This window comes from Babylonia areolata, chromosome 18, assembly GCF_041734735.1.
Source record: "Babylonia areolata isolate BAREFJ2019XMU chromosome 18, ASM4173473v1, whole genome shotgun sequence".
Lineage (NCBI taxonomy): Eukaryota > Metazoa > Mollusca > Gastropoda > Neogastropoda > Buccinidae > Babylonia > Babylonia areolata.
In genome coordinates this window covers 73,792,972-73,813,775 of record NC_134893.1, presented here as the reverse complement: position 1 = coordinate 73,813,775, position 20,804 = coordinate 73,792,972, and the positions used below count along the sequence as shown (strand labels likewise).

The 20,804-nt window shown below is 47.6% G+C and overlaps 1 protein-coding gene across 1 annotated transcript in view; it reads right to left on the bottom strand.

Moving 5' to 3' along the window:
* LOC143292152 (retinoic acid receptor beta-like) overlaps positions 1-14,095 on the bottom strand; it is a 75,656-nt gene extending 61,561 nt beyond the window's left edge. Inside the window, exon 1 of the mRNA XM_076602339.1 lies at positions 13,810-14,095. Within this exon, the coding sequence (XP_076458454.1) occupies positions 13,810-14,095 (286 nt within the window). The remainder of the gene's footprint in view (positions 1-13,809) is intronic.
* Positions 14,096-20,804: the final 6,709 nt, after the last annotated feature.

Genomic DNA, 20,804 nt, shown 5'->3' with positions numbered 1-20,804 from the left:
TTGTTTTGTTTCGTTTTCTGTGATATACTCGCTTGTACTTTGAGATGAATCTGATTACATTTGACTCTGAATGGCCAAAAACCACTTCAGGACAAGGGTTGGGGTTTTCCCAGCTCCCTCCCCCACCTACCCCCCTCTGGAGTCTTTTCAGGCCTTCCACAGAATGACTATGGGGATACCCTGGGGGTGGGGTCATTCTGGGATAGGACACCGGCGGTGTAGCCAGAAAGAGACACGTACCCTCCGTGGTGAGGCCACAGGCAACCTCCCCCCCCCCCCTCCCCTGTGAACCCCGTGCTTTAGCAGGGCAAACACAGACCTGCACTGCACTGCAGTCTATCGTCATTTTTATTTATTTATTTATTCTTCTTTTTTTTCTTTTTTTTCTCAAGGCCTGACTAAGCGCGTTGGGTTACGCTGCTGGTCAGGCATCTGCTTGGCAGATGTGGTGTAGCGTATATGGATTTGTCCGAACGCAGTGACGCCTCCTTGAGCTCCTGAAACTGAAACTGAAACTATCGTCAGCCCTGTCTGACCCAAGGGGGACTGGGGCTGTCGCTGTCACGAGAACTGAAGTCTACAGAGGTGACCTGGTCTGGGTGTTGTACGGGCTTGGAGCAACTGTCTGAATGTTGTGCGCGCTCCACTCGGTGACTCTTTCTCCCGAAAACTCTGTGCGTGCGAGGGCGCGCGCGCGCGCGTGTGTGTGTGTGTGTGTTTATGCACGCACACGCGTGCGTGTGTGTATGTGCGTGCGTGTGTGCCCCCCTTCCTCCTCTGGCCGTCCGTCGCCCCCCCTCCACCCTCTCTCTCTCTCTCTCCCTCTCTCTCCCTCTCTCTCTCTCTCTCAAATTTGGGAACCACATGGATTGATGAATTCCAGTCCAGTCTTTCTCACGAGTGGCTGCTTGTGGAATGAAACGTTACCAACTCAAAGCCAACACGGTTAAAAGCATGTCTGTCTTTCAAAACACATGTCCTGCGTATCTCATGGAAAATCTGTAAATGTGCTTGGTGTTGTTATGAATATATAATGCAGAAAAAATTATCATTAATATTGTGTTTATGCATTTCTCTCCAGCTCTCTCTGCGTCTGTCAGTCTGTCTGTCTGTCTCTTTCTGTTCTTTTCTTTCACTCCGTGTCTTTCTCTCTCTCTCCCTCATCACTCTATTGTCTATTCATGTGCTAGTTCCATGCATATATGCTTATTAATGCATATGAATATGTGATATCAATGTTAATTTTTTTTTCGTATTTTTGCTATCGTGAATAATTTTTTTATAATTTTTATGTATTATGTGAAACCCATGTGTTGGGTGTTGTTTTTTGTTGTTGTTTTTTTGTTTGTTTGTTTTTTTTGCTATCGTCGTTGTGTGTGTGTGTGTGTGTGTGTGTGTGTGTGTGTGTGTGTTGGGTGTTCAGTTGAAGTTATTGGCATTGTCACCAGCAGTGTCAAAGGCGGATTACCGTCATCACATCTGTTCCAGTGCTTCGGGCTGATCCCCTCTCTGTCTCCCTGCATTCTATCTGTCAGTCATTTCCATGCGTGGAGTGACATGGCAGTTGGATCAGTTATTATCAGCAGCAAGTTCACCGAATTCGTCATAAGCCTAAAGCTGTGATCATCGTGAAGAAAAAGCAAACTGCCAGCTTTGGGCAGCGGGCAGTCCTGTCGCTCCGCTCCCCATTGCTTCATTGTCAACTGTGCAGGGTGGTTGAGACATGGGGCAGACTCCTGAGGAAGATGATTTCCTCAACAATGGCGCGCGCACACACACACACACACACACACACACAGCAAATGGCCTGCACACACACTACAGCAAATGGCCTGCACCTCTCATCACCACCAACACAGTCACAGACAGACAGACGCACCCACTAACAACACAACCCACAGACTGATGAATTACGACTAACAACAGACCCCTAAGCAGACGAAATAACACAACAAAGACTAATAAACTAAACCAACAACAGACCCTAAAACAGACGAAATAACACAACAAAGACTAATAAACTAAACTAACAACAGACCCTATAACAGACGAAATAAATACACCACACACTGATGAATTATAACTAACAACAGACCCCTAAAACAGACGAAATAAACACACCACACACTGATGAATTATAACTAACAGACCCTAAAACAGACGAAATAAACACACCACACACTGATGAATTATAACTAACAGACCCTAAAACAGACGAAATAAACACACCACACACTGATGAATTATAACTAACAGACCCTAAAACAGACGAAATAAACACACCACACACTGATGAATTATAACTAACAGACCCTAAAACAGACGAAATAAACACACCACACACTGATGAATTATAACTAACAGACCCTATAACAGACGAAATAAACACACCACACACTGATGAATTATAACTAACAACAGACCCTAAAACAGACGAAATAAACACACCACACACTGATGAATTATAACTAACAACAGACCCTAAAACAGACGAAATAAACACACTACACACTGATGAATTATAACTAACAACAGACCCTAAAACAGACGAAATAAACACACTACAGACTGATGAATTATAACTAACAGACCCTAAAACAGACGAAATAAACACACCAATAAACTTATCCTGTGAACAGCGGAGCGAACAGCAGCAGCTGGTCAATTTTTTGTCAAGAACGGGGTTCAAAATGGAGGAGGGGAAAGAAAAAAGTCCCAAGACAGGAATCCATTTCATTCCCTTGAATACAGCGACTGATTAAACGGTGGCTGACTCTCCATCTGTGACGCATACGTCCATAATTTTCCACCCGGTTGAACTGCGGGGATGCAACATGGCCACATGGACATCAATGCCTTCACCTTACAACCCCCAGAACTGACAGGTGCTCTCCAGGTATCAATGGTGCATGATTGATAACTGGTAAGGATGAACATCCCCCATGGCCTAAAAAAAAGGTGCAAAAAAGGTAACAAAAGGTGTAATAAAGGTATCAATGGTGAATATTAGTGACAGCTACAGGCGTTCATCCTTCATGGCTAGGAAAAAAGGTGTAATAAAGAGAGCAACCGTGACATATGAATAACAGGTAGAGGGCTAACCAAGTAGAACACGGGAGGAGGGAGGGAGACAGTGGGGAAGGGGGGGATGGGGAGGGGGGGGCAGACAGAAAAAGGGAGGGAGACAAGGAGGAAGGAGACAGAGACAGGTGGGGGAGACTGAGACAGGTGGGGGAGACAGAGACAGGTGGGGGAGACAGAGACAGGTGGGGGAGACAGAGACAGGTGGGGTGAGACAAAGACAGGTGGGGGAGGGGGGGGGGGAAGAAAGATTAACAATGTAGTCCGGTTGCCAAGTGACGATTTTGGGCTTGACCTAAACAAATTGGTCCCAAAATGTCAGCGGTTTTGAGCTCTCCCAAGATCACATATCCAACAGATGATATATATATATATGCATATGTATATATGTATCTGTGTGTGTGTGTGCGTGTGTGTGTGTGTGTGTGTGTGTGTGTGTGTGTCCATGACATCAGCACACTATCAGCACGCATCACAAAACGTATCTCCCAGTGTGGACGGCCCGCCTATCTTGGCAGATGACACCTTTAATTACTGAGCTCCAATCTTATATCAAACTATCTCTCTCTCTCCCACCCCATCCCTCCCTCTTTCTCTTTCTCTCCCTCCCTCCATTTCTTTCTCTTTCAGTCTCTTTCTCTCTCTCTCTCTCTTTTTCTCTCACTTTCACACACACACACACACACACACACACACACACACACACACACACACACACACACACACACACTCACTAACACTAACACACACACAGGTCAGGTCTGAAGAGCAAGAGACTGTCAACAGTGTCAAGGTGGAATTCACACCTGTCTGACGTCACAATAATCAGGTGACGACAGAGGCCAAATGAACACGTGACCTAGCGGGCCACGGCAAAGAATGGGGGTGGGGGTGGGGGAGAGCTGGGGAGGGGAGGAGGAGGACATACACATGGTTCGCTTAGTTTTCCTTAGTTTCTCACCATTGGTACTCCCGGTACAGGTCGTGTGTGTGTGTGTGTACAGGTTCTATGTGTGTGTATGCGCGCGTGTGTGTCTGTGTGTGTGTGTGTCTGTGTGTGTGTGTGTCTGTGTTTGTTTCTAAGTGTTTGTCTTTGGGATGAGAACACAAACCAAGGTCACATGCGCAGCATGCTCACTGCGCACGAAAAGAACATTCGGTAATGCAAGGCAATACAATACAACACAATACAATACAGTACATTACACTACATTACAACACAATACAATTCATTTCAACGCATCACACCAAACTCCTTAGCACACCCCGCATCACACCAAACTCCTTAGCACACCCTGCATCACACCAAACTCCTTAGCACACCCTGCATCACACCAAACTCCTGGTGTCAGGCCACACCCACACACTGTCAAGTTATCAGACAGATGGTGTGGGTACTATGGTGTCAGGCCACACCCACACACTGTCAAGTTATCAGAGATGGTGTGGGTACTATGGTGTCAGGCCACACACTGTCAAGTTATCAGAGATGGTGTGGGTACTATGGTGTCAGGCCACACCCATACACTGTCAAGTTATCAGAGATGGTGTGGGTACTATGGTGTCAGGCCACACACTGTCAAGTTATCAGAGATGGTGTGGGTACTATGGTGTCAGGCCACACTCACACACTGTCAAGTTATCAGAGATGGTGTGGGTACTATGGTGTCAGGCCACACTCATACACTGTCAAGTTATCGGACAGATGGTGTGGGTACTGTGGTGTCAGGCCACACCCACACACTGTCAAGTTATCGGACAGATGGTGTGGGTACTGTGGTGTCAGGCCACACCCACACACTGTCAAGTTATCAGAGATGGTGTGGGTACTATGGTGTCAGGCCACACACTGTCAAGTTATCAGAGATGGTGTGGGTACTATGGTGTCAGGCCACACCCATACACTGTCAAGTTATCAGAGATGGTGTGGGTACTATGGTGTCAGGCCACACACTGTCAAGTTATCAGAGATGGTGTGGGTACTATGGTGTCAGGCCACACTCACACACTGTCAAGTTATCAGAGATGGTGTGGGTACTATGGTGTCAGGCCACACCCACACACTGTCAAGTTATCAGAGATGGTGTGGGTACTATGGTGTCAGGCCACACCCACACACTGTCAAGTTATCAGAGATGGTGTGGGTACTGTGGTGTCAGGCCACACTCACACACTGTCAAGTTATCAGAGATGGTGTGGGTACTATGGTGTCAGGCCACACTCACACACTGTCAAGTTATCAGAGATGGTGTGGGTACTATGGTGTCAGGCCACACCCACACACTGTCAAGTTATCAGAGATGGTGTGGGTACTATGGTGTCAGGCCACACACTGTCAAGTTATCAGAGATGGTGTGGGTACTATGGTGTCAGGCCACACACTGTCAAGTTATCAGAGATGGTGTGGGTACTATGGTGTCAGGCCACACCCACACACTGTCAAGTTATCAGAGATGGTGTGGGTACTATGGTGTCAGGCCACACTCACACACTGTCAAGTTATCAGAGATGGTGTGGGTACTATGGTGTCAGGCCACACTCACACACTGTCAAGTTATCAGAGATGGTGTGGGTACTATGGTGTCAGGCCACACCCACACACTGTCAAGTTATCAGAGATGGTGTGGGTACTATGGTGTCAGGCCACACACTGTCAAGTTATCAGAGATGGTGTGGGTACTATGGTGTCAGGCCACACCCATACACTGTCAAGTTATCAGAGATGGTGTGGGTACTATGGTGTCAGGCCACACACTGTCAAGTTATCAGAGATGGTGTGGGTACTATGGTGTCAGGCCACACTCACACACTGTCAAGTTATCAGAGATGGTGTGGGTACTATGGTGTCAGGCCACACCCACACACTGTCAAGTTATCAGAGATGGTGTGGGTACTATGGTGTCAGGCCACACACTGTCAAGTTATCAGAGATGGTGTGGGTACTATGGTGTCAGGCCACACTCACACACTGTCACGTTATCGGACAGATGGTGTGGGTACTATGGTGTCAGGCCACACACTGTCAAGTTATCAGAGATGGTGTGGGTACTATGGTGTCAGGCCACACACTGTCAAGTTATCAGAGATGGTGTGGGTACTATGGTGTCAGGCCACACCCACACACTGTCAAGTTATCAGAGATGGTGTGGGTACTATGGTGTCAGGCCACACTCATACACTGTCAAGTTATCTTCTTTTTTTTCTCAAGGCCTGACTAAGCGCGTTGGGTTACACTGCTGGTCAGGCATCTGCTTGGCAGATGTGGTGTAGCGTATATGGATTTGTCCGAACGCAGTGACGCCTCCTTGAGCTACTGAAACTGAAACTGAAACTATCAGACAGATGGTGTGGGTACTATGGTGTCAGGCCACACTCACACAATGTCAAGTTATCAGAGATGGTGTGGGTACTATGGTGTCAGGCCACACACTGTCAAGTTATCGGAGATGGTGTGGGTACTATGGTGTCAGGCCACACTCATACACTGTCAAGTTATCAGACAGATGGTGTGGGTACTATGGTGTCAGGCCACACCCACACACTGTCAAGTTATCAGAGATGGTGTGGGTACTATGGTGTCAGGCCACACTCACACACTGTCAAGTTATTAGACAGATGGTGTGGGTACTATGGTGACAGGCCACACCCACACACTGTCAAGTTATCAGAGATGGTGTGGGTACTATGGTGTCAGGCCACACTCACACACTGTCAAGTTATCAGACAGATGGTGTGGGTACTATGGTGTCAGGCCACACACTGTCAAGTTATCAGACAGATGGTGTGGGTACTGTGGTGTTAGGCCACACCCACACGGTCAACTGATCCGCCTCGGGTGGAGAATTGTCCGGGGGGGAGGTGGGGGGGGGGGGTTGTGGGGGATAACGAGGGCAGGGGGTGGGAGTATCAAATAACCAGCAAACAATACGAAACAAAACAACAAATTACGCGCATTTTATGATTTCTATCACTCATCTTTCACTCTAAGCTAGTCCATAAAAAAAACATAATCTCCTCTACAAGGCCCCTCCCAATCCACACAACTCCCAGTTCATGTGTCCATGACATCACCTGTCAATGCTCTCCCCACCCCCTCCCCCACCCCCACCCACGGCCTGTTTTCAAAGCCGACATGAGGCCGGAGCACAGGTGAGCGGGGTCAAACGGTCAGCCTGACAACTGACCGACACGACCTAACGGGCCGGACACAGGAAGGCCTGAAAAGTGACCACCCATCCACTGTGTGCTGGCCACGCGGTCAGTCAGCCCGCTACTGGTGTACCACGTGCTGTGGGCTTCACTGGGCTGTCAGTCAGCCTGGTGTACCACGTGCTGTGGGCTTCACTGGGCTGTCAGTCAGCCTGGTGTACCACGTGCTGTGGGCTTCACTGGGCTGTCAGTCAGCCTGGTGTACCACGTGCTGTGGGCTTCACTGGGCTGTCAGTCAGCCCGCTACTGGTGTACCACGTGCTGTGGGCTTCACTGGGCTGTCAGTCAGCCTGGTGTACCACGTGCTGTGGGCTTCACTGGGCTGTCAGTCAGCCTGGTGTACCACGTGCTGTAGGCTTCACTGGGCTGTCAGTCAGCCTGGTGTACCACGTGCTGTGGGCTTCACTGGGCTGTCAGTCAGCCTGGTGTACCACGTGCTGTAGGCTTCACTGGGCTGTCAGTCAGCCCGCTACTGGTGTACCACGTGCTGTGGGCTTCACTGGGCTGTCAGTCAGCCTGGTGTACCACGTGCTGTGGGCTTCACTGGGCTGTCAGTCAGCCTGGTGTACCATGTGCTGTAGGCTTCACTGGGCTGTCAGTCAGCCTGGTGTACCACGTGCTGTAGGCTTCACTGGGCTGTCAGTCAGCCTGGTGTACCACGTGCTGTAGGCTTCACTGGGCTGTCAGTCAGCCTGGTGCCTTCACTGACTGCCTGGTGCCTTCACTGAATGCCTTCACTGACTGCCTGCTGCCTTCACTGACTGCCTGCTGCCTTCACTGACTGCCTGCCTGCTGCCTTCACTGACTGCCTGCTGCCTTCACTGCCTGCCTGCTGCCTTCACTGCCTGCCTGCCTGCTGCCTTCACTGACTGCCTGCTGCCTTCACTGCCTGCCTGCTGCCTTCACTGCCTGCCTGCTGCCTTCACTGACTGCCTGCTGCCTTCACTGGCTGCCTGCTGCCTTCACTGACTGCCTGCTGCCTTCACTGACTGCCTGCTGCCTTCACTGACTGCCTGCTGCCTTCACTGCCTGCCTGCTGCCTTCACTGACTGCCTGCTGCCTTCACTGCCTGCCTGCTGCCTTCACCGACTGACTGGTAAAGGGACATCACTGTGCTGACTGATGGTAAAGGGACATCACTGTGCCTTCACTTTAACCTGCATCCCGTACTTCTGTGTACATTCAAATGACGTGATATTGCTGACCAAAGCTTAAATGTGATCCCAAGAGGAACAAGTCCAAATAAAGCATGGCGACATATCCTGACCTGTCAGTAAGTTGACAACCCTCCTCTGAAAGCAGCCTCCTTAACATCGGTCAGGGGTCAATCCCTTTCGTGTGTGTGCGAACAGGTACAAAAGTTCAACAGCGCGTTAAAGAGCCACCGCGTAATCCGTGTCAGTGTCCAGTGGGTTATGGAAACACGAACATACCTTTGTCATGCACACACCCCGAAAACAGAGTATGGCTGCATACATGGCGGGCTTTAAAAATAGGTGACACAAGTAAAAATATCACTGGAATGCATGAGTGAAGGTGGGATATTATATTGTATTGTACAGTATTATACTGTATTGTGTTGAATTGTACTGTATTGTATTGTACTGTATTGTACTGTATTGTATTGTACTGTATTGTGTTGAATTGTACTGTATTGTATTGTACTGTATTGTGTTGAACTGTACTGTATTGTATTGTACAGTATTGTACTGTATTGTATTGGATTGGATCATAGTGTATTGTTCTGTATTATGCTGTATTGTATTGTATTGTATTACTTTTCGTCATAACATATATCTCGGTGTGAAATGTGAACTGCTCTTTTTTCTGTGTCGTCAAAGTGCATGCTGCACACGCAGCCTGCTTTATCGCCCCATCAGAATGACTAGCACCCAGCCCACCACTCACAGAGGGGGGACTAAAACTCCTGGTCCCAGCATGGGACTGGAACCCGAGGACACTAGTTTCCTAGCTGGATGACTGACCACTGGGCCCCCGCTACATCTATCTGTAGAGATTTGAACACAGTGATAAGGGAGGGGAGTGTGGCAGCTTGGCCATTGTCAGACACAGGAATGGAGGGGGGTGTGGCAGCTTGGCCATTGTCAGACACAGGAATGGAGGAGGGGGGTGTGGCAGCTTGGCCATTGTCAGACACAGGAATGGAGGAGGAGGGTGTGGCAGCTTGGCCATTGTCAGACACAGGAATGGAGGAGGGTGTGGCAGCTTGGCCATTGTCAGACACAGGAATGGAGGGTGTGGCAGCTTGGCCATTGTCAGACACAGGAATGGAGGAGGGGGGTGTGGCAGCTTGGCCATTGTCAGACACAGGAATGGAGGGTGTGGCAGCTTGGCCATTGTCAGACACAGGAATGGAGGAGGGGGGGGTGGCAGCTTGGCCATTGTCAGACACAGGAATGGAGGAGGGGGGGCAGCTTGGCCATTGTCAGACACAGGAATGGAGGGGGGTGTGGCAGCTTGGCCATTGTCAGACACAGGAATGGAGGGGGTGGCAGCTTGGCCATTGTCAGACACAGGAATGGAGGAGGGGGGGGTCATGTTGACAGCCACCCCTGGCCATGTCAGCTAAGTTCTGAAGTTCTGAAACAGAGAGGGGAGAGAAAGAGAGAAAGGGGAGAGAGACAGACAGACAGAGAGAACGAGACACAGAGAGAGACAGACAGACAGAGAGAACGAGACACAGAGAGAGACAGACAGACAGAGAGAACGAGACACAGAGAGAGACAGACAGACAGAGAGAACGAGACACAGAGAGAGACAGATACAGAAACAGAGACAGAGAGAGACACCGACAGACAGAGACAGAGAACGAGACACACAGATTGACAGATACAGAGACAGCGAGAGACACAGACAGACAGACAGAGAGACACAGACAGAGATGTGGATGGTACAACAATTTGGCGATGTTTTCCCGCAGAGAGCAGCCCGAAGTTCACAATATATATATATATTGTGTGTGTGTGTGTGTGTGTGTGTGTGTGTGTGTGTGTGTGTGTGTGTGTGTGTGTGTGTGTGTGTGTGTGTGTGATCTCCAGTCCTTCAAGTGCCGGTGCTGGGCAGTCCAGTTTATCAGGATCCGTCCAGAACTTTGACAACTGATTGGGCCAACCTGTTTTCCTTGGGGTCCATCCGTAAAACTCGTGTCCACAAACAACGCAGTTCTTCACTACAATGATCACTGTCACAACATCCCACTTGTTTACCACCCAACTTCTAAATACATGTCATGTTTCTATCATATCAACAGCGCTATCGCCACTCTCTAAACTCGATGGCGTGGGTTTGAGAAGCCGCCTTTCAAAACTCGCGCAATTCTGTGAAAGCAGTGCTTTGAAAGCATTATTCGTCCCGAAAATATCAATGAAAAATACCTAAAAGTTCAAATAACTGGATAGCCGAACTGAGGCGTGACTGAATTTGTAGTGCATAAATATCAACTTAATCTGCTGAATCTTAATAATAAGAAGAAATGATTTTAGTTTAGTCTGTATCATTCTATGAATGTTAACATTTTTTTTAAAGAAATAAAACACACACGTTATACATGATAATCATGGAGATAGCGGAGAGGTGTGTGCGCCATTCCTTCAACTGCTGTCAAGCAGGCTTTTAATATTTATATTCTCACTCTACATATCCATCGCTACAAAAAAAAAAGAGAGAAATTTCCATCAGACAAATGTGACTTTTCACCTCAGATTTTCCTCCAGTGGGATTTCTTCAGTACACAGCGAATGTGCGTGCGTGTGTGTGTGATAGACAGATCGGAAGATAGACATACAGATATACAGGGAAAATAACACATGAAAGTAAAATGTCGACCACAAAGCTGTAATAATAATAATAATAATAGATAAAATAAAATAAATCAAAACAAAAGAAAAGCTATTCAAAATACAATTACACGAACAACTTTATCCCCATTCGCATAAGATTTTTTTTTTTTTTTTAAACCGGTTCACCATGTTTTTTTTCTTAACTAAAGCCAATAACCTCGGATTCTGAAGCAAGATATCTTTCAGCTAAACGATCATTTCTGTTATCCATACAGGACACATATCTTTCAGCTAGATAATCATTTCTGTTATCCATACAGGACATATGTCTTTCAGCTAAAAGGAGGAGTTTGTATTATACTCCATGTTTGGTGTTTACATATACTTACCATGTCAAACTGATGCAAACTAGGCCTATGGTTTGCTCTGTTTGGCCAAATTTCGCGCGGCTAACGGTGAAAAGACGCCCCTCTTAGTCTGGCCCGCTCTTAGCCAATCAAACGCCTCTAACAGCTATAAGCGCTGAATCATTCCATAATAATCATTTCTGTTATTCGTTCATCGACAAACGAAGGTGCGGAGGGTATTTGTAGATATAAAATCAACATACAAGACATATATCTTTCAGCTAAATAATCATTTCTGTTATCTGTCATCAAACGAAGGAGCGGAGGGTAATTGCAGACAGATACAGGACACTCCAACAACGCCTTTTTTTCGGATAAAATGTAAAGGGGACCAAACGACATCCACAATCTCTCCCTCCCCCCCCCCCTCCCTCTCTCCACAGAACGACAGTAAACCTCTTGGAGTAATGGAGTTCCTGGAAACGACACGTCTCCACCACTACCTGCTAATGGAAGTGTTAGCGCCGTTCCATTGACATCGTTTTTTCCCTGTTGGTTTCAACAAATTCATTAACTCTTAGGAACAGCACAGCACAAAGCGCTGCAGCCCTGACGCCAAACTCCTGGCTTCTCTGTACACTTCATTCATTGTAAATGGTTTCGTTTTATCACAGACCTTTGTCGGTTTTTAGGAATTATTTTTCAAAGAATAAGATTATTTTGTCCTTTGTTGAAGATTATTTTTCAAAGAATAAGATTTTTGGGAGTCCTTTTTTGACTTGTTTTGGTAAGAAGTGGTGTGATTTGTGTTGTGTATGACTTAACCCTATCAGCCTCTCTGTATGACTTAACCCTATCAGCCTGTCTGTATGACTTAACCCCTGTCAGCCTCTCTGTATGACTTAACCCCTGTCAGCCTGTCTGTATGACTTAACCCTATCAGCCTCTCTGTATGACTTAACCCCTGTCAGCCTGTCTGTATGACTTAACCCCTGTCAGCCTGTCTGTATGACTTAACCCTATCAGCCTCTCTGTATGACTTAACCCTATCAGCCTGTCTGTATGACTTAACCCCTGTCAGCCTGTCTGTATGACTTAACCCCTGTCAGCCTGTCTGTATGACTTAACCCTATCAGCCTGTCTGTATGACTTAACCCCTGTCAGCCTGTCTGTATGACTTAACCCTATCAGCCTCTCTGTATGACTTAACCCCTGTCAGCCTCTCTGTATGACTTAACCCCTGTCAGCCTGTCTGTATGACTTAACCCTATCAGCCTCTCTGTATGACTTAACCCTATCAGCCTCTCTGTATGACTTAACCCTATCAGCCTGTCTGTATGACTTAACCCCTGTCAGCCTGTCTGTATGACTAACCCCTGTCAGCCTCTCTGTATGACTTAACCCCTGTCAGCCTCTCTGTATGACTTAACCCTATCAGCCTCTCTGTATGACTTAACCCCTGTCAGCCTCTCTGTATGACTTAACCCCTGTCAGCCTGTCTGTATGACTTAACCCCTGTCAGCCTCTTGCTCTCTGTGCTCTCACTGCCTTCCTGCATTGTCACCACCAGGCTATATCTTCTTTCCCACACAATGGCAGCTCAAAATAACTCGAACTGTATATACCCTGCAGAGTGTTCCTTTTCAAAAGCCAAGACACTGATGGTGAGTTTGGAAACAGAGAAGTTTGGCCCACAACTGAAAACACACCTTTCTTATACATGTCCGTGAATAATACCTGCGCAGTCGTGTGGGTGGGTGTCTGTGTGTGTGTGTGTGCGCGCGCGTGCGAAAAGAGAGAGAGAGAGAGAGAGAGAGTGTGTGTGTGTGTGTGTGTGTGTGTGTGTGTGTGTGTGTGTGTGTGTGATGGATAGACAAGGCATCAAAGAGCACATCAAAGCACACACAAACCAGATCAAGGTCGGATAAGAACGCTGACACACAAAGACACAAAGCTCAAAACAAAGCAACAACGCCACAGACAGCAAAAAGCCAGGGAGATGGGGGAAGGGAGGTAAGGCAAAGGAAAAACGACCACCCCACTCCCCCGAAATATTAATTCCATGAATGAGGAACTCTATCAACAATAACGCGATGAACCACTCACTCAGCAGACCAGAGCAGTTACAGAGTATGGGAGGGGGAGTTTCAGTTTCAGTTTCAGTAGCTCAAGGAGGCGTCACTGCGTTCGGATAAATCCATATACGCTATGCGTTCGGACAAATCCATATACGCTTGGGAGGGGGAAAGAGTGGAGAGGTGCCGACTTGACAGCACGGCAGCTGACATGGAACAGATGCCGGTCACACGGAGGACCTACAGTATGGCCACACACACACACACGCACACACACACACACACGCCCCCACCGACCTGTGAAGAACATCTCCTCAGTGCCCTGCAGCCCCCGGCAGCAGGAGAAGCCGGCAGAGGAGGGAGACACATGCACGCCCTGCATGGCCGTCACGCCCTCAGGGTCCCCGCTGTAGTAGGCCCCGCTCCCGCACCCGCCGCCGCTGCTGTACCCGGGGTACTGCTGGCCGTAATACCCGTTGTTCTGGGGGGTGCCCATGGCGCCCCCACCTCCTCCCCCTCCCCCCCAGCCGCTGCAGTCGAACCACTCCATCTTGCGCATGCGCGGAGTGGCGGAGGGCAGCATGGGGAGCGGTGGTCGTCACGTCTTCACTTGTGGCGGGATCCACCTCACACCCTCACTTCTACTAGATCAACCTGACCTGCCCTCAATTCTGGTAGGGATCCACCTCACACCCTCGATTCTACCAGGTCGGACCTCACCTGCCCTCAATTCTGGAAGGCCGATCTCACTCACACCCTCAATTCTGGTAGGCTTTTATCACACACACCCTCAGTTCTGGCCAGATGGTCCTCACGCCCCCAGTTCTAGCAGGTTGGACGTCACGCTCTCCACTCTGTCTGGCTGATCCCAGCTCACTCTATTCTGTCTGGCTGATCCTAGCTCACTCTATTCTGTCTGGCTGATCCCAGCTCACTCTATTCTGTCTGGCTGATCCCAGCTCACTCTATTCTGTCTGGCTGATCCCAGCTCACTCAGTTCCGTCTGGCTGATCCCAGCTCACTCTATTCTGTCTGGCTGATCCTAGCTCACTCTATTCTGTCTGTCTGATCCCAGCTCACTCTATTCTGTCTGGCTGATCCCAGCTCACTCTATTCTGTCTGGCTGATCCCAGCTCACTCTATTCTGTCTGGCTGATCCCAGCTCACTCTATTCTGTCTGGCTGATCCCAGCTCACTCAGTTCTGTCTGCGTGGACGTGACGTCAGTGGTGCTGTGTGTCCAGGACAGGGCCCCTCGTGGTGCCTCAACTCCGTTCTGCTGCCGACCACCAGGGTCCCCGACTCACTGTGCTGTGTGTCCAGGACAGGGCCGACCACCAGGGATCCCGGTCCTCACTGCCTGGGTGGGCACTGACCTCTGGCTGTCTGCACCACTCCCCGAACACCACTCCACTCCACTCCCCGAACACCACTCCACTCCACTCCCCGAACACCACTCCACTCCACTCCACTCCCGCTGTTCTCTGTGACGTCTCCTCACACTGCTGTCACCTGCTTCACTCACACACTTTCCTTCCTCCACATATCGACACAGAATGCTCCTTTTTGCGTGAGGTCCCGCCCTACCTGTTTTTACCGCTTCGTTAACTGTTGCACGTGACAAGACAGCGCATGCTCACCGTGCTGAGCTTCTCACGGGCTTTGTACGGTCCTCAGTCCACGGGCTGAAAGAACCGTCTTGGTGAAGCAGCCCGGACACCTTCCATTCGCTGTGTCTGCCAGTCAGCGTGTTGAAGGCTGGTCCTCAAGTCAACCCTGCAGCCTTCACTGAGCAGCCGCCGAAGGGGAAATGACAATCAATCATTGCGCAACAAAACGCTGCACGTGCCGAGACAGTTCACTTCAGCCTGGGCGGAAGAAGGAGGAAAAAAGTCTACAAAATGTCAAAGTTCAAACGTGCGTAGGAGCAGACTAGAAATAATGATGAAACTCAGGACATGTGTGACAGGTTAACGCACAAAGTGATAACCAACTTCGTTTGGGTTTTTTGTGGGTTTTTTTTCTTTCAAGACAAAACAAGGCAACGTCAGACTGTAGCGGTCTGAAGGCAAAGAGGAGAGGCCAGGAGAAGGAGGGGGTGGGGGGGGGGGGTTGATGCACGATGATTGGTCCTGAAGGCAGCGTCCTGAATGGCTGCCTAGCGAGGGGCCCGGATACGTCACACCCACCCCTCACACAACACCCCACCCACACGTGTCCCGGGCTGGTGGGCAGTGAAGCGGAAATCCAGGGGAGGCTTCCACAGGCTGTAGCCTGAAGAGGACGCTCAACGAACCGCCCTGACTGTCGGCTCCGTGTGACAGCGATCAATCAATCAATGCGCCACTGCCGCCACAACTCGCTCTTCTCTCACTCGCTCGCCACGCCGTGGTTTTTCTTTCTTTTGTTGTTGTGTTGTTTTCACTTTGCTGATCCGTCGATGTCGTTCTTAGCGCCACATCCCCAAGAAGTTGCTGTGAAGGTTTGCACACCTGTGTGTGACGAGGGCTGTGTGTGACGAGGGCTGGGACAGAGAGAGATGGCAGGGCGTGATGACGGCTGTGTTTCACGTGCTGACCACCAACACACCAACACATCAACACAGGCCTGTAGCCAACAACCAGGTCCACAGCACGGGCAGTACAAGGTTAGTTAGAGAGGCAGCGTCAACAGGCACACTGCCAACTGTCACTAACGGTACTGTCACACCAGTCCTGTCCCTACCAGATACCATGGCCACTTCAGACTGTGGATTTACCAGTCACCTTACCCATCACTCACTGCAGGATGTGGGGGCTTTTGGAGCTGTTTCAATTTTTTTTAGTTTTTCGTTTCTTTGATATCGCTCCTATAGATGTGCATGGTTAGGATTTCTGCCCTCCGTCAGAGTTGTCTGACCATCAGATATAGTTATGTTCTTCCTTACCCCTTCCTTCCACGTGAGAGAGAGAGAGAGAGAGAGAGAGAGAGAGAGAGAGAGAGAGAGAGAGAGAGGAATACTACCCTCACGTCCAAACAGAACTAAAATCAAAGCAAACGTGGCATGGACAGAGATAGATGAAATCTCTGCACAGACCCTCCAGTGACAACCCCAGTCCTCACGGAAACAACCATTCTATCAACCCCATTCCTCACGGAAACAACCAACCATTCTATCAACCCCATTCCTCACGGAAACAACCATTCTATCAACCCCAGTCCTCACGGAAACAACCAACCATTCTATCAACCCCATTCCTCACGGAAACAACCATTCTATCAACCCCATTCCTCACGGAAACAACCATTCTATCAACCCCAGTCCTCACGGAAACAAACAACCATTCTATCAACCCCAGTCCTCACGGAAACAACCATTCTATCAACCCCAGTCCTCACGGAAACAACCATTCTATCAACCCCATTCCTAAGAGGGTATCCCTGTCAGTCCGCCGTTCTAAGAGGGTATCCCTGTCAGTCCGGTCACCTTAAAGGGGTGTCGACGGTTGACGCTAAACCCGAGCTGTAACTAACGGTGATCACTTGGGGAGATTCTAGCGGTGAGATCACGCTAACCAGCTATAACTAACGGAGATCACTTGGGGAGATTGTAGTGACATGACGCTAACCAGCTATAACTAACGGAGATCACTTGGGGAGATTGTAGTGACATGACGCTAACCAGCTATAACTAACGGAGATCACTTGGGGAGATTGTAGTGACATGACGCTAACCAGCTATAACTAACGGAGATCACTTGGGGAGATTGTAGTGACATGACGCTAACCAACTATAACTAACGGTGATCACTTGAGGAGATTCTAGCGGTGAGATCACGCTAACCTAACGGTGATCACTTGAGGAGATTCTAGCGGTGAGATCACGCTAACCTAACGGTGATCACTTGAGGAGATTCTAGCGGTGAGATCACGCTAACCTAACGGTGATCACTTGAGGAGATTCTAGCGGTGAGATCACGCTAACCTAACGGTGATCACTTTATTTCGTACTTACCTTTTACTTCGTACTTGCCTTTCCCAAATTTGCCTTTAATTTGGTACTGACTTAGATTTGGTACCTGCCTTGAATTCGGTCGACAACACGTATGTCAGTTCTACTGTCATAAAGACAGAGAGGAAGAGAAAGAAAGGAAAGAAAGACAACCAATCTGTGACAGTGTCAGACCATCAAACTGAAGGGATCGGGTTCGAATCCCGACAGCAGGTGGTAGGTGAATGCTGACGACTTTTCTCCTCTCCCCGCTCACACAGTCCACTAGCTTCATGTCCTTTCACACACGTTAAAGATCCACAAATCGCATATATATATATATATATATATATATATATATCCTAGTTCGGTGATCCAGGGGGATACAAGAAAAAAGCATGTAGCAAACTAGACAGAATCCTCCACAAACTGATGCTGACCGCGTCTCAATAAGGAAGGAAGGAAAGAAAGGAAGACAGCGTCTCAATAAGGAAGGAAGGGAAGAAAGGAAGACCGCGTCTCAATAAGGAAGGAAGGGAAGAAAGGAAGACCGCGTCTCAATAAGGAAGGAAGGAAAGAAAGGAAGACCGCGTCTCAATAAGGAAGGAAGGAAAGAAAGGAAGACCGCGTCTCAATAAGGAAGGAAGGGAAGAAAGGAAGACAGCGTCTCAATAAGGAAGGAAGGAAAGAAAGGAAGACCGCGTCTCAATAAGGAAGGAAGGAAAGAAAGGAAGACCGCGTCTCAATAAGGAAGGAAGGAAGGAAAGAAAGGAAGACAGCGTCTCAATAAGGAAGGAAGGGAAGAAAGGAAGACCGCGTCTCAATAAGGAAGGAAAGAAAGGAAGACAGCGTCTCAATAAGGAAGGAAAGAAAGGAAGACCGCGTCTCAATAAGGAAGGAAGGAAAGAAAGGAAGACCGCGTCTCAATAAGGAAGGAAAGAAAGGAAGACAGCGTCTCAATAAGGAAGGAAAGAAAGGAAGACCGCGTCTCAATAAGGAAGGAAAGAAAGGAAGACCGCGTCTCAATAAGGAAGGAAAGAAAGGAAGACCGCGTCTCAATAAGGAAGGAAGGAAGGAAAGAAAGGAAGACAGCGTCTCAATAAGGAAGGAAGGAAGGAAAGAAAGGAAGACCGCGTCTCAATAAGGAAGGAAGGGAAGAAAGGAAGAACAAATAATCCAATGCACCTTATACACCACAGCTACAAATTCCCAATTGTCCTATATTAATAACCTTATACACCACAGCTACAAATTCCCAATTGTCCTATATTAATAACCTTATACACCACTGCTACAAAATTCACAATTTTCCTATATTAATAACCTTATACACAACAGTTACAAAATTCCCAATTTTCCTATATTAATAACATTATAACCACTGCTACAATATTCACAATTTTCCTAAACTGATAACCTTATACACCGCTGCTACAAAATTCACAATTTTCCTATACTAATAACCTTATACACTACTGCTACAAAATTCACAATTTTCCTATACAAACCTTATACACCACAGCTACAAATTCCCAATTTTCCTATACTGATAACCTTAGACACCACTGCTACAAAATTCCCAATTTTCCTATACTAATATTTACTAATACCCAGTTTATTCATAATGTACTATGTACTGACGTTGTTTTCGAAGTCGTCATGACAATAATGCATTTTAAGATAAATTCATCGCCAAAATGTATTCCGTGTTACCTTGTCTCGCTGTGTGAAAGAGAGACAGACAGACAGACAGACAGAGGCTGAAACAGACAAAGAGAGCCAGAGAGATAAAACTCTGTCGTGTATGTGACCTAAACTGGGTTTCACACTTTCGCCCGAAGACCGTTCCTCAAGAGCGCGCATTTGATTCCTCAGAGATTATCAGTGATTCAGTATCCATAATTATAGTCTGCAGTAACCAGTATACAGTCCGTTCCACTCCTCAGAGATTATCAGTAATTCAGTATCCATAATTATAGTCTGCAGTAACCAGTATACAATCCGTTCCACTCCTCAGAGATTATCAGTAATTCAGTATCCATAATTATAGTCTGCAGTAACCAGTATACAATCCGTTCCACTCCTTAGAGATTATCAGTAATTCAGTATCCATAATTATAGTCTGCAGTAACCAGTATACAATCCGTTCCACTCCTTAGAGATTATCAGTAATTCAGTATCCATAATTATAGTCTGCAGTAACCAGTATACAATCCGTTCCACTCCTCAGAGATTATCAGTAATTCAGTATCCATAATTATAGTCTGCAGTAACCAGTATACAATCCGTTCCACTCCTTAGAGATTATCAGTAATTCAGTATCCAGAAAGTCTGCAGTAACCAGTATACAATCCGTTCCACTCCTCAGAGATTATCAGTAATTCAGTATCCATAATTATAGTCTGCAGTAACCAGTATACAGTCCGTTCCACTCCTCAGAGATTATCAGTAATTCAGTATCCATAATTATAGTCTGCAGTAACCAGTATACAATCCGTTCCACTCCTTAGAGATTATCAGTAATTCAGTATCCATAATTATAGTCTGCAGTAACCAGTATACAATCCGTTCCACTCCTCAGAGGTTATCAGTAATTCAGTATCCAGAAAGTCTGCAGTAACCAGTATACAATCCGTTCCACTCCTCAGAGATTATCAGTAATTCAGTATCCAGAAAGTCTGCAGTAACCAGTATACAATCCGACAGATCAGAAGTCTGCAGTAACCAGTATACAATCCGTTCCACTCCTCAGAGGTTATCAGTAATTCAGTATCCAGAAAGTCTGCAGTAACCAGTTTACAGTCTGTCCCAGACTGAAGCATCACTTGTCTTCCTTAATCAGCACGAAAAAAAATATTTTAAACATTTTCTTAAAAAGAAAGATTCATGTCTGAAGTACACTTATCTCGGTACTTATCTCTGTACTTTAAACATGACTCGCATCCTACGCTCACTCTAAGAAGTTTCCTGTCAAACGACACCACACAGATTTATGAAAGGAGAATATTCTTTTGTTCTAGCCCCCCCCCCCCCCCCCCCAGCCCCTGTCACTATGACAACCAGAGTGGAGACACATGAAAGCCGACACAACAGGCAGAAAAAACCCAAACAACCATCACCTATTTATAGAACAGTCCGTTGAGTCGGCCAAAAACTGTTGATGCCTTTCAAGAGATCGGCACAATCTTTAAAAAAGAAAAATCTTAAAAAAGGATCCTCCGAGTTGCAGACTGTGGGGTCACATGACATCAAACATCCCCCAACACCTGTGGAGGGAGGGAGGGGGAGGGGGTCACGTGGGTGGACACTGGGAACTTCACTAA